This window comes from Parus major, chromosome 2 (genome assembly GCF_001522545.3).
Source record: "Parus major isolate Abel chromosome 2, Parus_major1.1, whole genome shotgun sequence".
NCBI classification, from domain to species: Eukaryota; Metazoa; Chordata; class Aves; order Passeriformes; family Paridae; genus Parus; species Parus major.
Window position 1 is genome coordinate 102800171 of NC_031769.1, and position 18700 is coordinate 102818870.

General features: G+C 42.3%; 1 protein-coding gene across 1 annotated transcript in view; it reads right to left on the reverse strand.

Annotated features, from left to right (window-relative positions):
- EMILIN2 (elastin microfibril interfacer 2) overlaps nucleotides 1-14215 on the reverse strand; it is a 31647-nt gene extending 17432 nt beyond the window's left edge. Inside the window, exons 1-3 of the mRNA XM_015617482.3 lie at nucleotides 14014-14215; nucleotides 13810-13932; nucleotides 49-224 (exon numbers count right to left, since the gene is read on the reverse strand). Of these exons, the coding sequence (XP_015472968.1) occupies nucleotides 49-224; nucleotides 13810-13932; nucleotides 14014-14141 (427 nt within the window). The 5' untranslated portion in view covers nucleotides 14142-14215. The remainder of the gene's footprint in view (nucleotides 1-48; nucleotides 225-13809; nucleotides 13933-14013) is intronic.
- Between the last annotated feature and the right edge of the window lie 4485 nt (nucleotides 14216-18700).

Sequence of the window (18700 nt, forward strand, 5' to 3'; positions counted from 1 at the left end):
AAGGAACCAGACATGATTGTGCACACCAAAATTCCAACAGAAAGTTACCTGTGCCTTTCTTCATGACAGCTTTGGCTGGCGTTGTGGGACGACGAGCAGTGTTTGGCTTTTCTGCAGGTCCTTCCCTGCAGTCCTCCCCTTTGTAGCCAGGACAACATCTCCATTCCAGCTCTGTCACTGTCTTATATGCAACCGTGTACCGAGGTCTGAAACTCGTTCGGTATCTGCCAAAACAGAAAGCATTTTAAACATTCCGTAACCTATGTTGCTATTTAGATTAAAGTTAAAATTAAAATAGGTTTCGGGGGTTTGGGGTTTTTATAATGAAAATCAAATACTTGCAGCTATTATTAATTTTCTGCTTTAAACATCAAACAAACAAATTTTCCTAGGTTTCCTAGTCTAGGTTTGAAAGCTGCCACCACTCAACAGAGTCATGACAGGGAGCTGTGGAATAGGGGCTTTCATGTGTGAGCAGAGAGATAAAATGTTGTGGCAAGTGAAGGTACAACCCATCAGACAGCACTGAGAGTAACAGGGACCACTAGTGTCTTACTCTGTAAATTCAAAATCTTTTTCCTCTAACTTGTCTTTGCAACCCTCCCCCCAGGGCTCTTCTGAACATCAAAAAATGCTTCTGCCTATTTTGTCCCACTTGTCTTTCCACAGTCTCCCTTTAAAGCATTCCTCAGAACCCATATGTATGGCACAGTCAAAGCCGGGAGGGATATTCCAGAGAAGGACAAAATGCTGGAAGTGGGAGTCAGACAAGGACATGAAAGAAGGAATCAGATGAAACACTACAACCAATGAAGAAATCAGCTCTTTCCTGCTTCATCAGTTAAGTTGAAGAGGGTCTGACAGAAAAACCTATGCACACATTATGTACATACAACCTTGAACTTCTCTGATTAACCACTCAAAAGTTAATAAATGACAAACTGATTCTGGTTGTGCAATTTTGTTTAACCATAGACTTCTTCCATAGCTTCCCTTCAAACACATCCCACATGTTCAGCTGTGGCCAGACACTGTGGTATCCCACAAGAGCATAAGCAGAGCCTACGCTACTGGATAGAAACTAAATCAATTTAAGGTACAGTTCATTTTGCATTGAGAGATGAGGAAAATGAGTAAAACAGGGATTTTATACCTGAGCTCTACAGAATTGTATTCCTGGAACACAAAGAAACAAAAAAGTCATCCCAATTTCTCACATGAATTCCTTTCTCTCAGTTAAACCAGCATCTTCTACTAATTTCCCTAAGGCTTTTTCAGATTTTTTTTCCTTAAGATTCTTTCAGATTAGAACAATTTCAGGCTCATTTCCCTGCTGAGATGTCCCTAAACAGCAATAAGGGACCACCAGAAGAATAAATGCAGGACAGCAGCAAAGGAATCTACAGGAGCTCTGTAGCCTGGCTGGGCTCACCGGGAGTGTATCCTGGGACAGAGAGAACACAGTACAGAACAGCACCAGAAGCAACCAAGCTATCACACAAAAGGCATCTATTTCACTGAATATGGCCTACTATTAACATGCAAAATTCCTCACTGGTCAAAAAAAATAAAGAATCAGTTATCAGCTACCAAATGGAAAGAAGTAAATCTTACAGACTCTGAAACATTTCCTACTGAAAGCCACAGAGCAGGAGTTAGTTTACTGTTATCTTTCAAAGCTTCTCCTGCCATATGAGCAAATAGTTGCTGAAAGAACCCTAACAATTTTATTTAGCATATTTCAGATACACAATTTTAATATAAGGTCCTCCATCTGACAGCCATTTGCTGTACCTTTTTGGTAAGCTGGTCAACAAACTTGCAGTGGTATGTTTAAATTACTAATTATGAATTTGCTTATCTTCCAAATGTATCTTTTCCAATTCTGCCACAATATAGTCTAATTTGTGCACTTGGGAAATACTCAGTGTTGTTTTGCATTATTACTTGGTCTATGACTTCTCATTTAAGGGGAAAAACCTACTTTCACTAGAGACAATCATAGTTTTTCCAACTGTTTCTGGGCCAAGAGTAGTTTATATTAATAAGTCTCTCTGGATTCTGTTCTTCTGTGGATCTGCATGGGAAGGCAGGGTCAGGCTGTGCTGTATCTCTGACTGTGAGCTGCTCCTAACTGCAGTGGTTTGCTGTGGCTGTCAGCTTTTCAGACTCTGACTTGGAGCACGTAAACTCGGAGAGGTTTTCCAATTCTTTTATACCTTCTGAACACCATATATGAAACAGCTGTAGACTGCACTCCAGCTCATCATGTCTTCTACAGTTTTCACTTAAACATCTGCTGAATCCTGTTTACAAAGTACAGAAATCCCCATGGTCAAGTGCTTTAAAAATTAAATAGAGGAGTGCAATGTAAAGGGCACCGCTGGGAAGAACAATATCCCGGCCACCCAGGAACTTCCTTTTTTTTCTCCCTTATCTAAAGTATTAAACCACATCTTGTGTAGATAATTTGGGTTTGAATCCTTTCCTTCCAGCTAGCTGCCAGAGTCAGGAGCAACAGGATTAGCTAGATGCTTTAGTGTTTTGAAGTGGTTTTGAGAGTCACTACAACCTCTCTCACTATCACCACATTACTGCAGTGCAAACTTTGAACTTCCAGATCAGTTTTCCCATGCCGGAAATGGTTGTACATACTTCTGTATGATTTCCATAAAACACTTAACTGCTCCTAACTTTGTGTGTGTTCCTCTTTTTACTTTCAGGGCCAAACCCTTTCCTGAAAAATACAGTATTTCAGTTATTTTCAAATGCCAAATCTCTCTTCTTTCCCAACAGTTTCAAAGAATACAGATGAAACTAATTTTATAAAATGAGTAAAAACTACTTATATGCAAATTGTGTGTTTCTTTGTTCAAATCCTCAAATGAGGATTTTCCGTCATATTTCTGACAATTTTCTCTTTGAACACCTTGTCTGTAGTCGTATTCATCAACACAGACACTTTCAGATGACTTCAACACTCATAAGACACAACCAAATACAAAAGAATAGGAAAAAAAAAAAAAGCTAACAACCTTAATATTTTTCCAAGGTCAAAAATTTAAAAATTTTCCAAACTCCATCTTAAAAATAAAAATCAAGCATGTTTGACATTCTCACTGTTTGATAGTTTCCTGACCTAATAGGCATAAAATGCTTAAATACAATTTAATTAAAAAAATATTTGAAAAGCGGTCTACTTCTTAAAAATTCTTTCAAGTTTGAAACAACACAAATTTGAACTGCTTTGTTTTCAGATATGGTACATCAAATACAGATTAACCTGAACCCTAAATCACAATCCTCCTATTTGTAAAATAAGCCAGAATTAGAACATTTCAAAATCTGGCTCTAGAACAGCTTTCATATTCACACTTCGAACTGTGGTGACAGCTATACTCACGGATGGCTGAAAAATTCAGCTGGGATTTACTTACCAAGAACTACTTTTCTATGCTGCCAGTCCAGCTGAATGAATCACACAGCTACTCCCATTTTCTCCAGGAAGGCTAGTCATGTAAGGCTGGGAAACAGGAACTTACAGCAGCATTTCTCTAATTTGAATCAGTCACATAAAAATTTCTTTAAAATCACAGCTTCATTGCTACAGCTTCTCTTCCAATGACATTCTTCGAGCACAACTGCTGTACCAGTTGCCCATGTGAGGAACAGTGTCACTGTGACAGCACCATCCAGCTGCACTGACAAATGAGTCATGCACCCAGCCCCAGGGAGATTCTCAATCATACAAGATGCTTTTGAAAGTCAGAATTTTGCCCACTTGTTGAACTTCAGTGGAGGAGCTGGAGGCTTCCAAGATTTTGCTAGGAAATAGCAATCTAACAGCACTGAACACAATTATGTTGCTGGTTACAGTTCTAACAAAACAAAACAAACCATAAATTTCTGCTGGGGATTGCATCCTGAGAATGATTTGTGATTCTATGTATGTGAAAGACATAGGACTGTGAATTACCAAACTATACAAGTTATACATGTCTTTATTTAAATCTGCAGTATTCTGAATCAAACTACTCACTCAGAGTCACAGCAAACTTCAAACATGCAATCACAAACATACAAAACACACAGAATACACTCAGGGTAGCCAGAGAGACAAAATGTTCCTTCTTTATGAAGCTGAATAAAGATACATGGTTCAAATGAACATCAAGTTTCATATTGTTTATCTGGCAGGTGTGAATCTTTACAGAGTTATCTAGTGAGGCAATTTTGTCAAAGGGGTCCACAAAAGTTTCCCAAGTCTCTTAAAAATTGCGGCTCCTACCTGTATATGCTGCAATGCAATTTTGAAACAGTGAAACACCAATTCTTCCTCTGGCTGATTTGGACTTTTGCTATTCAAGTAAGTGTTAATAAACACAATTATTTTGACAAGTATACTTCAAAATTATTTTTAAAAATAGTAATTTCTTATGTGGTTAGAAGTTGAATATAACACACCAGCATTTACTGTGCCTAGTCATTCCATTCTTCTGTGAACTTCAAGTCCAAGATGATCATAATCTCTTGATGAACTGAGCTAAATGCTGAAATAATTCTTTTATAAAGCATGAATAAAGGTTAATATCAACTGTCTGTAATCTCTCACTGCAAGAGGGAACATAGGAACAGCTGGTTTTTAGGAGTTTTTCCACAACAGACTTGTAACTAACCACACCTACTACCTTCACCATAACATGGTGATCAAATGAGAAAACACACCCAGAGCACTAATACAAGCCTTCACTTTTAATATCTTTAGTGTTTCACAGCTGAAGTCGTACAGGGTAACAATAGAACTCAAATATTCTTCTTCTTTGCGAGAGAAGTACTTCCACAGGAAAAACAATTAAAAATTCATGCTTGCTGCAAATGCTGAACATTTTGACCAGGGAACGAGCTATAATATTCTCATGGTGCTAAACCACAGAAGGAAACAGTTAACACTGATATTTGGAATGTCACCTAATAGCGATAAAACAAATCAGAAACATTTGGATGAAATTGGTGGGAAAACATATGGCTTAGCTCTGTAACTGGATATTAACATTCAACCTTTTGGGAAATGCAATGAGATAAGTGCCACCACATCCTCATGGCGAGGAAGGGACCACAGAATCAGCATGTTTCTACATAAGCAGAGTATAAAATGTTTACTCTGAGCACAAAGCTTCAAGGTTGGTCCAAAATTCTGTAGTGATTGGAACAAGTCCCATTACTTCAGAAGCCTGCAAATTTCTGTCTCTGTAAAACAGAAGATATAAAATCTACACTATTTAACATTTCTATTGCATGTAGACACATTCTTTGTAAATTGCATCGTCTGGTAGTTATATTTATACAGTTATACTATAGTTAACATAGTCATCCAAATCTCCAATACATTGCAAGGGGAGCACAGGCATATAGACACCACCCAAAAACACTACCTAGAAGATGCAATTAAATGCAATCATATTTTGACCAAGCATTTTTTATTTTGTAGGCTGAAAATACTTCTGCTGAAAATATACCTTATTGGTTGCTTATACTACACAAACACTGAACTAGACCCAGTTGAGCCTATGTTTTCTGCTTCCCAAGCATGCAGGCCTAATTGTATGCCCTACAAATGGTGGCAGAAATCCTAGTTCAACTGAAATCTTGGAGATTTTAGCAGTTGTCTGTCACAGTGAGTTCCAGCACACCTGGATTTCAGGTGCCTTGTGTGTAGGTAATGACAGGTTTTAGCTTCCTGTATTTCCATGAAGGCTAACAGGATTAGTGCACAGAGCCAGCAGAGTCAAAACAGGGCTGCATCTCACTCTAAAGTCATTATTTACACCCTATAACCTACAGAGTGTGCTGGACACTGCTGACTTGCACCTGTGTCACCATCACTGCACATCTAAGCTCCCACGCTCAGATTCATCCCTCTGCATACAGGGCAGACAATTTAGGTCAGGGTGAATCAAATCCCACCCTTGCTTTTTTCTTTTATTACCTTGCCACTATGCAGCAGCACCAGCAGCTAGCTTGTACTCCAGCCCACAGATGAGCTTAAATTGAGAAAAATGTGTCTTTATTAAGAATTTATACTAAGGCATTTATAGCAAGCAGTGAAAAGATGTTTTGAGAGGAAGAGATGAGCCTACAGAAAGAAGTCTAGGTGCAAGCAAGCCACCAAAGCCAGAATAAATCCCAAGTAAACAATGCTGCAAAAAAGAATCCTATCGCACCCCAAAATAATCTTCCATTTCTATCTGGCATTAGAGACACTAGGCTGCTTCTTACAGATGGACTTAAGCAAGTCTTGTTTTTACATTGCTGTTCTTCCTTTACCTGGAATTTTTTCTTCCCAAAATTTATATGAAGTAGCTCAGTAAATGTCTTTACAAGCATTGGGGCGTGGGCAATTAGATTTTCTTGAAAAAAATGTCTTAGACACTAGTCCAGTGCCTGGCCCACTCACAGTCATCTAGAGTGAAGTTCCTCAGAGGCTTTTGGATAACACAATAATCAAATCAAAATATATATAATGAAAAGCAAGAAGAGAGTGTTTCAATTCTTTTTGTCCTGGGAGAAACAAAGTTTTGAGGCACTCCTGTGGAAAATATAAAGTTATGACAAGCATCACTAGTGCATATGACCAAGGAGACTCAGCTTCTCCAGGCTTGCACTGGCACAGAGGGGAGTTCTTAATCAAGTCTGCACTCATGTATAGCATGGCCAACATTTGCACCAGATCTGTTCTGAGCTAAATCCTGAACAAAAAAACTGCAACTGGCTGAGAGGATTAACAGGGAAGAAACTGAAGGAAAGCAAGGGAATGAGTCAAAGCACTCTGCATCCACAGGAACACAATTGCCTGCTGTGTACGCACCCAAGAAATCACCCATCCAGGTCACTGCAAAAAGTGCTTTAGTAGCTGACTATGAAAGCACTGTAATTTTACTGAATGTTTCATAAAATAGGAATGAGCATTTGGAGACTCAGTACTTTTTTCCATTGGTTATTTTTACTTGGTCTCTTCACGTTACCTGGAAAGCATGATGGGAGAAGATGGCCTTCCAGCTGGAAGAAATTGCTAAGTGGGCAGAGACCTGGCACAGGTGATTGTATTACTCCTTCATACAAGGAAGGAAAAACTTGTTTTTGTCTATCCCTAAATAAAACTTTATAAACTTTTGTTTATCCCTAAATAAAACCTCATCTCATCTAGTGGTACCAGGGAAGAAGCAGAGAACCATGATGCCCCAGTCAGCTCACTACAGCCTGACTTCTGGTACTTTGTTGTCTTCAATACTGAACACTACTTCAATGCATCTGAATCTGAATTTTATTGCAGAGTTCATGTTTTCTTCAGTAAGAAGAAAAGAAGATTACAGGAACTGGTAGAAGACAAAAACATTCAACTATTCTCAGTCAACACCACATGGTTTCATTTCAAAGTCTCCAAAAGTGCCATTGTTCATTACTTATACAATGGATTTTATGCCACTCGGCTGGAATTCTTCTATCAAAAAAAGATGAGATTCAAACTGCAATTTTCTCTCTTGGGAGAGAAACGTTTCTTTGTGAGAAGAAAGAATCAAGGGACTGCACACTCTGAAATATGACCTCATGTCTCATACTAGTGATGCCCTCTTGTTGTGCATATATCTTCACACACATGTACACAAATACCTACCCATCTAACTCTCATCTGCCAAGGATTTTATTTTCAAAAAACTGACCACTAAAGTCCAGTAGGAAATGCCCGGAAGTTTAAAATGTTAATACTCTTAATGTTCATAAATTACCACCAGGTAGGTATCCTCTTCTTACGAGCAGCAAAACACAGACACAGGATGCAGCTAAGTAACTCAGAGCCACAGGCAGCCTTTGGAAAAGCTCCAAGCAGAGCTTCATTCTTGAGATTTACAATGTTGAAATGCCAGTCAAACACATGGTAACAGACCAACAGTAAGCTACTAAAATCCCACTTAAATAGAACGGGATAGGAGAATCATGAAAACACAGTCCCTTCAAAAGGATTTCAGGAAGGTTTTGTAGAGCAGCAGCGTGATGTACTCAGTGATGGAACAGGAACACTTTTCCGCAGGTTATATGTTTACAACATCACCACCTGCCTCTCCCAGCAGCAGGGACTGAGTCTCTCACCTTACACAAGTGGAAAGATGAAGCGAGGATGCAGAGCACTGCTGCTGATAAAGCTGCCTGAAAAACTGAGCTCCAATAGTATCACTTCTGCTTCTCTGCCCATGAAATAAGCTGTTTTCTAGAATGCTCTAGAAAGAGCTGTTGCAGAGAGATTATTTGAAAATATACCCAGATTAAACAAATAACCAATACTTTCAGAAAGACAAGAGCTAACCCATGGGATTAAGTGGGATCCCAACTTTGAGAATAAAATGGAGCACTGTGTTGAGAGCTGTTATTTTTTTAAGACACCAAGTGAAAAGTGAGCTGGAAAGGAAAGATGAGACACGAACACAAAAATTAAGTCAGATGGGAGTCATCATATCCCCAATGTGTTAAACTGGCACTGCTCAGTGTCTAATGGTACAAAATGTCCCTTGACTATTTGGGTGATTTATGATGAAATACACCTAAATGGGTCAGCAGCTCCCTGAAAATAAAAAATTATGGCTTTGGCAACTCTTTGGTGCTTAACAGAAGAGGCCCCAGACCTCCAGGTCACATATTTCTCAAACCAAAAAAGCATGAAACTTTAAGTATTTACATTAATGTGAAGTGAGGAGCAGCGTGAGGGTTTTTTTCTTTTTTTTTTTTTTTTAGATTATTGCAACAAACTCAAATGATGTGTGAAATGAAAATTCCCTGTCCAGTTCACAGAGAATAAAGACTCTGCTGCATTCAGCGCATGAAGACAGAGATGCACAATTTCAGGCTTGGGGAGACAGCCAGGAAAACTTACCACACCCAGCAGGATCTCAAAGATTTTCAAACAAGCACTCCAGGAGACTGAAGTTTTTTAAGTTTCCTTACTGTTTTCAATGCACAAGCCCCTAGGCTAACCTCCCTATGTAGTCAGCTAGCTGGAGCCTGTACAAAGAAATTCTGCTCCATACAAAATACACAAAATTGGAAAGAAAGTCCTGAAGACCTTTATAGATACTTGGAGGGGAAACATGAAACAGCTCTCGCTTTCCCTTCAAGTTTTTGTTCATCCTGAAAGTTTTTCTTATGAGATATGTATTGCTGGAGGCCAGCGGCAAACACAGGTTCGATCTGTACTGACTTGCATATCTGAGGTTTGATCCTGCCTGGTGCTGAGCACTCTGACACTCATCTGCAGGCTTGATTTCTAGCAACAGAACAGTCTCAGAGAAGATGACATTGTTAGAAGGTTGAAAACTACATGGGGGTTTCCTAGACTGGGGCTGATGTGCTCCACCCAGGTCGTTCTGGGGTTGCCAGATGGATGAAGCCATTCAGCTTCAACTGGATGTCTCATGTGAGGGTTTTCAGCTATAAAATTTCCACTTTTACCCAGTAATATAATGTTAATAAATGCAGAATACTGCTTATTAAAAGCAGTGTTTTAATGACAAGTAGTAATCTCTTCTGATGTTTATGAATGCAGAAAACTCATAGTAACATTCTCTACGGTCCTATCAATCTTTTGCTTTGAATCTTCTTCTGGGCCATGAATAAAATCATGATTAGTTTGGCACTGGGCTTATTTATGATCATTTGAAAGTATTAAATGACAAAAAGTTGGAAAATATTGCTCAATGAGAGATTTGGAGAGGCTTGAACTTAGCTATTGATCCATTCATCATTTTCTTGTTAATTTTTCTAAATTAAATAATGGGCTTGCTTCATATACACGTATCATTAGTTTTAAAATGAGAAGCTTACATTAAATCATGAAATTCACTCCTCAAAAGCCAAAGAGAGATAGATGACCTGAGCACACAAATACCTTTACTCACACAAGCATAATTAATGGGGGCTGGTACATGAATTAGAAGATCAGATAAAACATCCATTCTTCAAGTCCCTGAGCAACCTTATCTAAGTTTGAAACTGGTTCTGCTGTTAATTGGGGGCTATGAGGGGATTGCAGCACCTCCAGAGGTTCTTACCAAGTTATATTTTTTTCTACTCAATTTACTATCTCATAGTGGGAAGTCCTGTTTGCAGCTCTATATCAAAGACAGAAACCCAGAAAACATCCCAGAAAATATTCAGCCACTTCAGTTCACTTCAGACTTTAAAATGAAAACCTTACTAGTGAAAGCAGCTTTTCCCAAAAGCACTGGGCCATGAACCAGTGCACCTCTGGTATAGCCAGGTGTACCCACACACTCTACACAAGAGGCAAAACAAACAGCTGCTACAACAACATCCTACCCTGAACCAGCTGTAGTGACCAGAGGATGCCCCAACCAAGCCACAGTCCTAAGGAATGTGTAGGACCTAACCAGAAAGGCAGTATGTTGTTTTTTTTTAGAAATTGATAATGCTACTAGTTACAAATGGCTATTATTGCTAATTAAGTTACCAAACCATTCATAAAAAAGCTACGAATGGAAATTCATGGCAAAAGAAGCGGTGAGGGGTCAGTTTTTTCTGAAGTAATATTAAATTTCAAAACATCCAAGTTCTTTTTAGTGAGTATAAACACTAATATTTTTGTACCATTCAGCCCAATGACCCATTAATAACAAAGTTTCTCCTTTCTTTGCTGGTCACAGTTTTAAGAAAAATAAATCAGGAGCCCCCCACACTTCAAAGGGAACATACTTCAAAGGGCATTTCTGCTCTTTCTTTCTACTCTCTCCCCTCCTATCTCCTAAGTAGCCACACTTCATCTCATTCATCCCTGACACCTTAATCAGCCAAAGTATTCACCAACTTCTCAGCAAGGAAATGCACTATCAAGCCCAAGTACCTATAAAACAGTTAAACAATGAAGTGTAATAATTTCCTGAATTTCAACTTAACCTTTCAGGAAATACAACCAGCAGCCAAAGTGAAGTTACAGTTAACAATCATGAAAGTGCAGTAATTCCAACAGGGGGCTTTTGGGTTTTTGTCTTCAGACAAATTATATTTTAACGGGCTTAAAGTGTAGATAGAAAGGGTTCATGCATGCATATGATTTTAGGCTTAATCTTTCTATTTCTAAAAAAAAGATATTTCATAATTAAACAGATAATTAAAAGGCAAATCAGGGCTGACTATAATCCATATCTGCAACACACACTCTCTTGTCTGTAAAGAACACATGGAATTCAGGAGTACACTGCAAGTTTAAAGCAGGATACACTGCAATCTAAGTAATTGTAATGCATAACCTAGACTGTACCTAAACACTAGAAGGGCTCTTTAAATCTAGTTTTAAACTAATATAAACCAACAGTAAATCCACTGCCTGATTAAAAAACAGACCTAATAGTACTTAAGTACTAATAAAACATACACATCCATGATACAGTTAAGGAACTCTTTGTTTTGTTTGGATCTCACTGTCCCCACTGTCTGCAGCTGAATGAGCTCTTAGATAAACCATGGGTATCGAGAGGAGACTACACAGGGACTGTACTTTATTCCCATGAATATCTGCTATTTAGTTCATTTTAAGTTCTCTGTTCAAGTGTATAAAGGAAGAAAAAAGAGAATAATTTCCACAAAGTCCTCACAGTCATTTCTTTGTTGTTTTATAGCTCTTTCCTGTCCTATTTTTGTGAACATTAGCTAGCAAACATATATAAACACATTCTGTTATTCAGACCTCTACTCCTTCTGAATTAAACAATATTTTTCATATGAATCAAGTTAGGAGTTTGCAGGATTTGAGGCATGTATTTCAAACTTTTTGGATTAACATCTTTCTTACTCTGCCACCAAGAGAATGTATATGCAACAAACACAAATATAAAATGACAACCTATAAACATTTTTGAACACAATAAAATTTCAAGATTTTGATATTCCAGCTTCTCTTGGTGTTAATCAGCTGGTGCTGTGACAGGTAAGAATGGTAAGAGTATAGAATATTTTAGGTTAAGAACAAGGAATTGTTTTGCAGTTGCCATTACAGTAATAAAGAAAACAACAGTGATGTTCACCAAAGAAAGTCAAACAGAGGAAACAAAGTCTTATGATAAGCATCTAATTCCATTCTCAAAAGAACAAAAGAACCCCGTGAGACTGGACACAGCTGGTGAGACCAAATGTCTGTTCAGCCCCATATTCCCTCTCTGACAGCAGCCAACTCCAGATGTTTAGAAGCACAAGGACAGACAATGCCATTTCAGAGAACCACAGAGAAATCTGGAAGGGATGGGACTTCAGAAGGTCGTGCAGTCCAGCCCCCTGATCAAGATGGGCTTCCCCTTGTTTCTCCTGCCAACAATCTCACACTCTCAGGGCAGGAATTTCCTGAGCTAGAAGCAATGCCTTTACACTTTCTTCACTATCTACTAGCAGATAGTCCACGAAAGTCCTAATTTACTGCCTCTGAAATTCCTTATCTTAATGCTTGGTGATTTATATGTTTAAAGAGCTCAGTTTCAACCCCTCCTCATGCCTCTATAGCTCCACTATAGAGACTTCTCAGGATAGAGGGCACACCCCATTACACATCCATAAACTCAGTCAGAAGTCCAAAATGGCCAGTTCAAGATGCCAAAGAGAAACAAGGGAAGTTACACAAGATGGTGTTACTCAGCTGTCTGCTGTCTTTGTTTTTTCCCCCTCAACTTCTAGTGTTTATATAGAGAAAAAATAGGTTTTTAACGAAAATAACAACCCAAACAAACAGAAAGCAGCACATTTGAATGCCAAACACCCAGCACCTATTGTCACAGGCCCCAGGGTGGCAGCGTCATCAGCAGCTTAAGTTCCATTTCAGTAATACCCAAGATCTAGTAGTGTCTGTCTCATCATCACTGTTTCATGTCAAAATAAAAGTTAGTTACTGTAGCTTTATTGTAAAATACACTTCATCATCACCTCACCCCAAGTCTGAGCCTACAAAAATCTGTGGGTGTCTTCCCAGTGACTTCCTGGGGATGCTGAAACGGTTTCAGAGTGCACATTGCCTAGAGCTTTCAAACAGAAATGTGTAAATACTACTGCTTGACAAGTGGAAAAATGTGGAAAGATTTGCCTACAATTAGCCAGCAGGTGAGCAAGATACATCTGTTCCCTGATGCCAGCTGTACCTGCCGCAGCACACCTTGCCGCAGGTGGCCACACCACAGATTACCACGCGGTCACACGCACGAAGATTAAAATCAAACAAGCAACTTTACATTACCCCCTGTAAAATCTGCACTGGCACTTGATGGATAACAGACAAGGATACACAGACCGTAAAGGTGCTAGCACACGCTCCTGGCTCTCCCTTTACGTGCCGATCCAGCAACACAGAGCACTGACAAAACCGGTCTGAGCGCGGCTGTGCGCTGGCAGCTCCGGCCCAGGTGCGCTCCCAGCAGCGCATAGGTGCGGTCCTGCTGCCGGCGCCCATGGAAAGCAGCCCGCGTGCTTTGCGCCCGCCTGCACGCCTCTCCAAGCCGACGAGGTGTGCCAGCGCAGCTCCCTCTCGGAGGCACGGAGCAGCGACTCAGTCTGGCTCTAATTAGCCGCGGCAGCCTGATGTCCGCAATGAGCGAGCGTTTTGTCCGGGGTGGGCTGGGGACCCGGGGCGCTCCGCACCCCCCTGCCCCGGCCCTCCGCCTTTCGGGGTGCCGGGAACCACCCGGGCGCCGCGGCCGCTTCCCCGCCTGGGTTTGGCGATGGGTGCCCAAGCGCTCTCCCTGCTGAGCCCTCCCCTGCGCTACTTACACCAGGGTGGGCTCGCAGGGGAACTGGTTCCAGGCGCACTTGTACTGGGCCTGGACGTAGCTCTCCGTCCCGTCCAGCACCGAGCAGCTCACGTTCTTGTTCACGATGTAGGCGCACCAGTTCCTGGGGGAGAAGGACAATGTCGGTGAGGCTCCGCAGCCCTCCCGGCCCGGCCGCTCCCGCGGCGCGGCGGGCGGTACTCACTTGCTGCGGGAGCCCGGCCGGGAGTACGGCAGGTGCGGGGTGCCGTGGCTGAGCCCGGCGGCGCCCAGGGCGAGGAGCAGCGGCAGCGCCCACCCCGAGGGCGGCGAGGGCCCCAGGCACAGCTCCATGGGGCGACGGGCAGCGGCGGCGGGCTAGCGCAGCGGGCCGGTGCCTCTCCGCAGGCTCCCTCCGTCCGTCTGTCCCTCCGTCCGCCCGCCCGCTCTCAGCTCCCTCACTGACGCAAATCCCCCACCCCGTTTCCGCCCTCCACGGCGGCTCCGCACCCCCCTCCGGCCAAGCCGCCTCTCCCCTCCACCCGCCCGGCCGGTCCCGGCCCCGGCCCCCGCCCCGCTCCAGCCCCCCGGCCGGCAGGAGCGCCGCGCCAGCCCCCGGCCCCATGGGGCCCCCTCGGGGCAGCCCCCGCTCCCCGGCCCCTGCCCCAGCTGGCCTGCCACAGCCCCCGAACCAGTTTTTCCCCCTGGAAAGCTGATGGGAGGAGAGGGCCGGGCCGCTGGGGAAGATCCCCTCGCTCCCAGGGAGCCGGGTTGCTGGGGCAGAGAACGGCGGGGAAGGGGGCACTGCGTTCTTCAGGTGGGGCCGCTGCCGACGTGGTGATGTCCCGGTGTCCGCGGGGGAGGCTGAGGCTGCTTTGCTGCTTTGTTGCAGCCCTGTGGTCCTGCCGACACCAGTGCCATGAGGCGGTCGGTGTTCCCTTTGTGGCCCGATGACGGCTGACTTCTCCCACTGTCATGGGAAGGGTGCTGGCTGCTCTTTCAGCGAGGGATGTACAATAAGCCTTTATTTGTAAGGAGAGATGTTCACTGGGCAGAGAAAGAAATGGGCATTCAGCTTCACCTGGCTGTTAAAATCCAACTCAAGCACCTTGACTGAGTGGCCTGCCCATGTGAGGCCATCCCACCGAGAGCAGGACCACAGGGAAGTCCCTCTACTCTCCTCAGCTCCAGCTCTTTTTCAGTTATGGATCCAGCCGAGGGCAGGACCACAGAGATGTGGTCCTTTATCCTCCTCAGCTCCAGCTCTTTTGTGAGTTGGATTTTTGGGTTGAAGCGACACTGAACAAAGCATCGAGGCTGGGCCAGGGCAGGCTGCTCCCACCAGTGGGAAGGAGGGGAAGTGAGAGAGCGATGTTTGGGTGGAGAATACTTTGGGTGGGAGATTTGGGAACAGCGCAGGCTGCTCCTGCTGAGCCTGACCAGCCCCAGCCCTGCTCACGCGCTCCGAGGCCTTCCATGGCCAGCAGCAGCTGCTCAGGCTTTCCTTCTTCTCACATGCAGGCAGAGCCAGCAGCAGGGCAGGGCTTTTCCTTCTGCTCTAGGCAGCAGCCTGCTGACCTCATCGTTTGCCCCGACCTGCTAAAACAGGCAAATTTCATCTGCCAGTCTCACTGTGAGTCTCAACCAACAGCTTCACTCTGCCTCCAAGTCTGCAGGGAAATAAGCTTTAAATGCTGAGGTCAAAATGATGCATTCAGACTGGTTTTTAGAAACTGTTTCATTGGAAATAGACACTAAAGCTTCCTGTCCCCTAGAGAAATGTGTGCCATTACAGATGCATAGGAACATTTCATTGGTGATAAGTAGCAATGGAAAAAGATGAAATGTTGCTTCAATCTGTCTCATTTCACTTGAAACCCTTCTAATGCTCTGTAGATGCTTTGAAGAGGATAACACCTCACTGTCTTAAGAAATGATGCTTTAATCTTCTCAAGAGTTGAACAGTTTCCTGTGCCCCATTGCATTCCCAGAAGCATGTAATTCAGGTTTCATTATTTGTGCTGGCAGAAATTATCTGGAGTTTCCCAAGCCTCTAGAGAGCAAGACTAGAGTTCAGTCCCTAAAAAGCAATGAGGAAGGCTTTTTCTTTCTTTCCCTACTCCTCACTCAGCCAAGGAACTCATGAAATTGGTCCTTTTCCAAAAGTGATGAGCAACATAGAAGAGCTGTACATTATCCCACAAAGGGAAAGTCATTAAATAATGAAAGACTGAGGTCATGCCTGTCTTGAGAATGACTGCATAGTACAAAAATTAATAGACTGATTTAAACAAAATGAGCATGAAGCAACAGTGTATTTCCATATGCTAAACACTGAGTTTATATTTTGGTGAAGGAAGACAAAGCAGATGTTACCTGATTTGCCATGAGGGCACCCAGTTTACCTGTGAACCCCAGAGTCAATTGCCTGACCAAACAAAACATGGGGACACTTTTAGAAGGAGAATTGTTAGAGCCCCTGCGTACCCCATGGATATGACAGATAATAAGTCAGGAGATTCCTACAACTTCAGGACTCTGTCAATGTTTGTTCATTCAAGATCTATGCAAGAAAATCCCTCCTGATTTCTGATATGTAGTTGTCCCTTTACTGTCTGGATCAACTACTTTGTAAATATTATGAAACAAGGCTTTGACAGCATTTGCTGCCATTTCTTTAAAAGGCTATGTAAGACTTCTTCCACTGCAAAGCAAAGTGCATTTTGGAGATTGTTTCATTTAAAATAAACCATAACAATGGAAAATAAAATCCTGCAGGACCAGTCCCATCTTCTCTCTGAAACTAGAGTCTGTGAATACAAGTGTTTGAATACAAGTGCTGCTGCAGAGAGTGAAGTTTTAGTGTGGCTGCATGATGGCTCAGTAAGGAGCATCAGCAGAGGGTGACTTGTGCTAGAAGTGTTGAGCTGAATAGGAAGGGATGAACTTGGGTGGGTGCATGGAGCTGACCTCAGCTCCTCTGATATTCACACTGGGCCTATCAGTGTGATATCAGTTGATTCAACAGTAACCAGGACAGAAACTGGGCTTTGCCTGGAGAATCTTCAGCTCAGGTGCATGCTGAATATGTGGTCCAAGCTCTGTGCATGGCTGCATTTTTTCTGTGGGTGTAACTAGTTTTATTTCACAGTGTAAGTATGAGGGTTAATAGTGTTCTCAAGGAGACAGAAATGTTCACATTTTGTATTTCTGTGCTATGTCCTCTCATCTCTAAAATTCACAGTAATCCCAAGGCAGATGATTCTTACAGTACATGGAAAGCATCCCTCTGCCCCTCCCTACAAATGGAGCATGCAGTCTGTGAGTGCACTGAGGAGAGCTTCAGTGGCTGGTGAGCTCAGTACACACATCCTTGGGAGACAAAGCTCAGCAGCGTGAGTCCATAAATCCTTTGAAATGTTTTAAAGTTCTTGTTTCTTTACTAAGCAGTCTGGCTGTGCTTCTAGCACCAAGATCAACCATACTTTCATACTTCATAACAGGATAATGATGAGGAAACAAGGGCCATGTGCAAGGGCAGAGAGAGAAAAGTGCACAGAGCAAGTGGGCAGAATAATTTGCAAAAACATTTCCAGAGTATTTACTGCAGAACTTCAAGAGAGAAATGTGTCTGTAGTGGTGCGGTACATGGGGTGGAAATGTTCTCCCTATCCATCAGCTTTTGTTTCCTGTAGATTTTAACAACAAATTGCTTTGTGAATTCTGAGTCCCATTTCTTCAGGTTCACTGCCTCACAACATTGCCAAAATAACCTGAGGCAAATGGTTTTCAGAGAGGTGTTGGTACTGCCTTGATGCTTCTATTTAATAAAAAAGAATATTGTCTGTGGTGCAGAAGGTCTTCCAGGTACTTCTCACCAGCCATCAGACGTGAGGAGCCAGCCTACAGCTGTGAGTAGTCTGGGTTTACCTTTGATGCTGTGTTAACTTGGTCCATGAGTCAAAGCAGGTCACAGTGTCCCTCTGAAAAGAGGAAACTGGTATTAGGAACAAAGAAAAGTTTGAAAGGAAGCTGTAAGAAACTCCAGACTAAAAGAGGAAAGCTTGGATAGAGGAGTATGACGCATGCTGGCCTGGATATACCAGGACAAGTACTCTATGGGGAAAGAGGGGTTTGAATACTGTTTTGCAGAGACATGATATAGCCCTGTCCCATTCACTTGGCCTATATGTCATTAGATAGTAATCTTAACATGAACATAAAAATTCTAACTTGAACCTAGGATGGGTGTTTTGCAGCTTTTCCACTCTCAGATCAGAGCATAAGCTTTGTTTGCAATTTCTTTAAAAAAATTGTTCCCTATCATAAGAAGCAACTGGTTTCAATTTTTAAATTTGTATGTATAATCATCTTGCTAAAGTCTACCAGACACATATTTAGCTATGAATGTTTAATGAAAATTAATGACTGAATAAAAGTAAATAACAGATGTTAATAAAATTATTATTTATAAACACTTATCTTAAGTTAAAATCAAGCAGCACTAGTCAGGGATAAATCAACGAATAAATAAGAGAAGGGAGAGCAGAGTATTTTGGTTTTCTCTTAACTGGAGAGCCACTTTGGAAAGCCATAACAGTTATAGAACCACAAGGATTTTGTTCATTCCACAACAAAAGATCAGTAGCAGAGACCATTGTGGAAGCTCTGGAGCACGCAGAGAAATAGCTCATGTGCTTCCAACCAGTGCTCAGCCACATCTCCTTACTGAAGTGCCATATCTAGGCACTGGCACTGTGCTGTTGGGGATGTTTCAGGGTGGGCAACCTGGAAACCCCAGCCTTTCTTCCCTAGTGTTATTTCCTTTTTGGGGAAAAACGTTTGTGCTAATTTTATTTATTGAAACAGAAAAAACAAATCGGTGTATTGCAAAGAGCCCAAACATTGCCTGA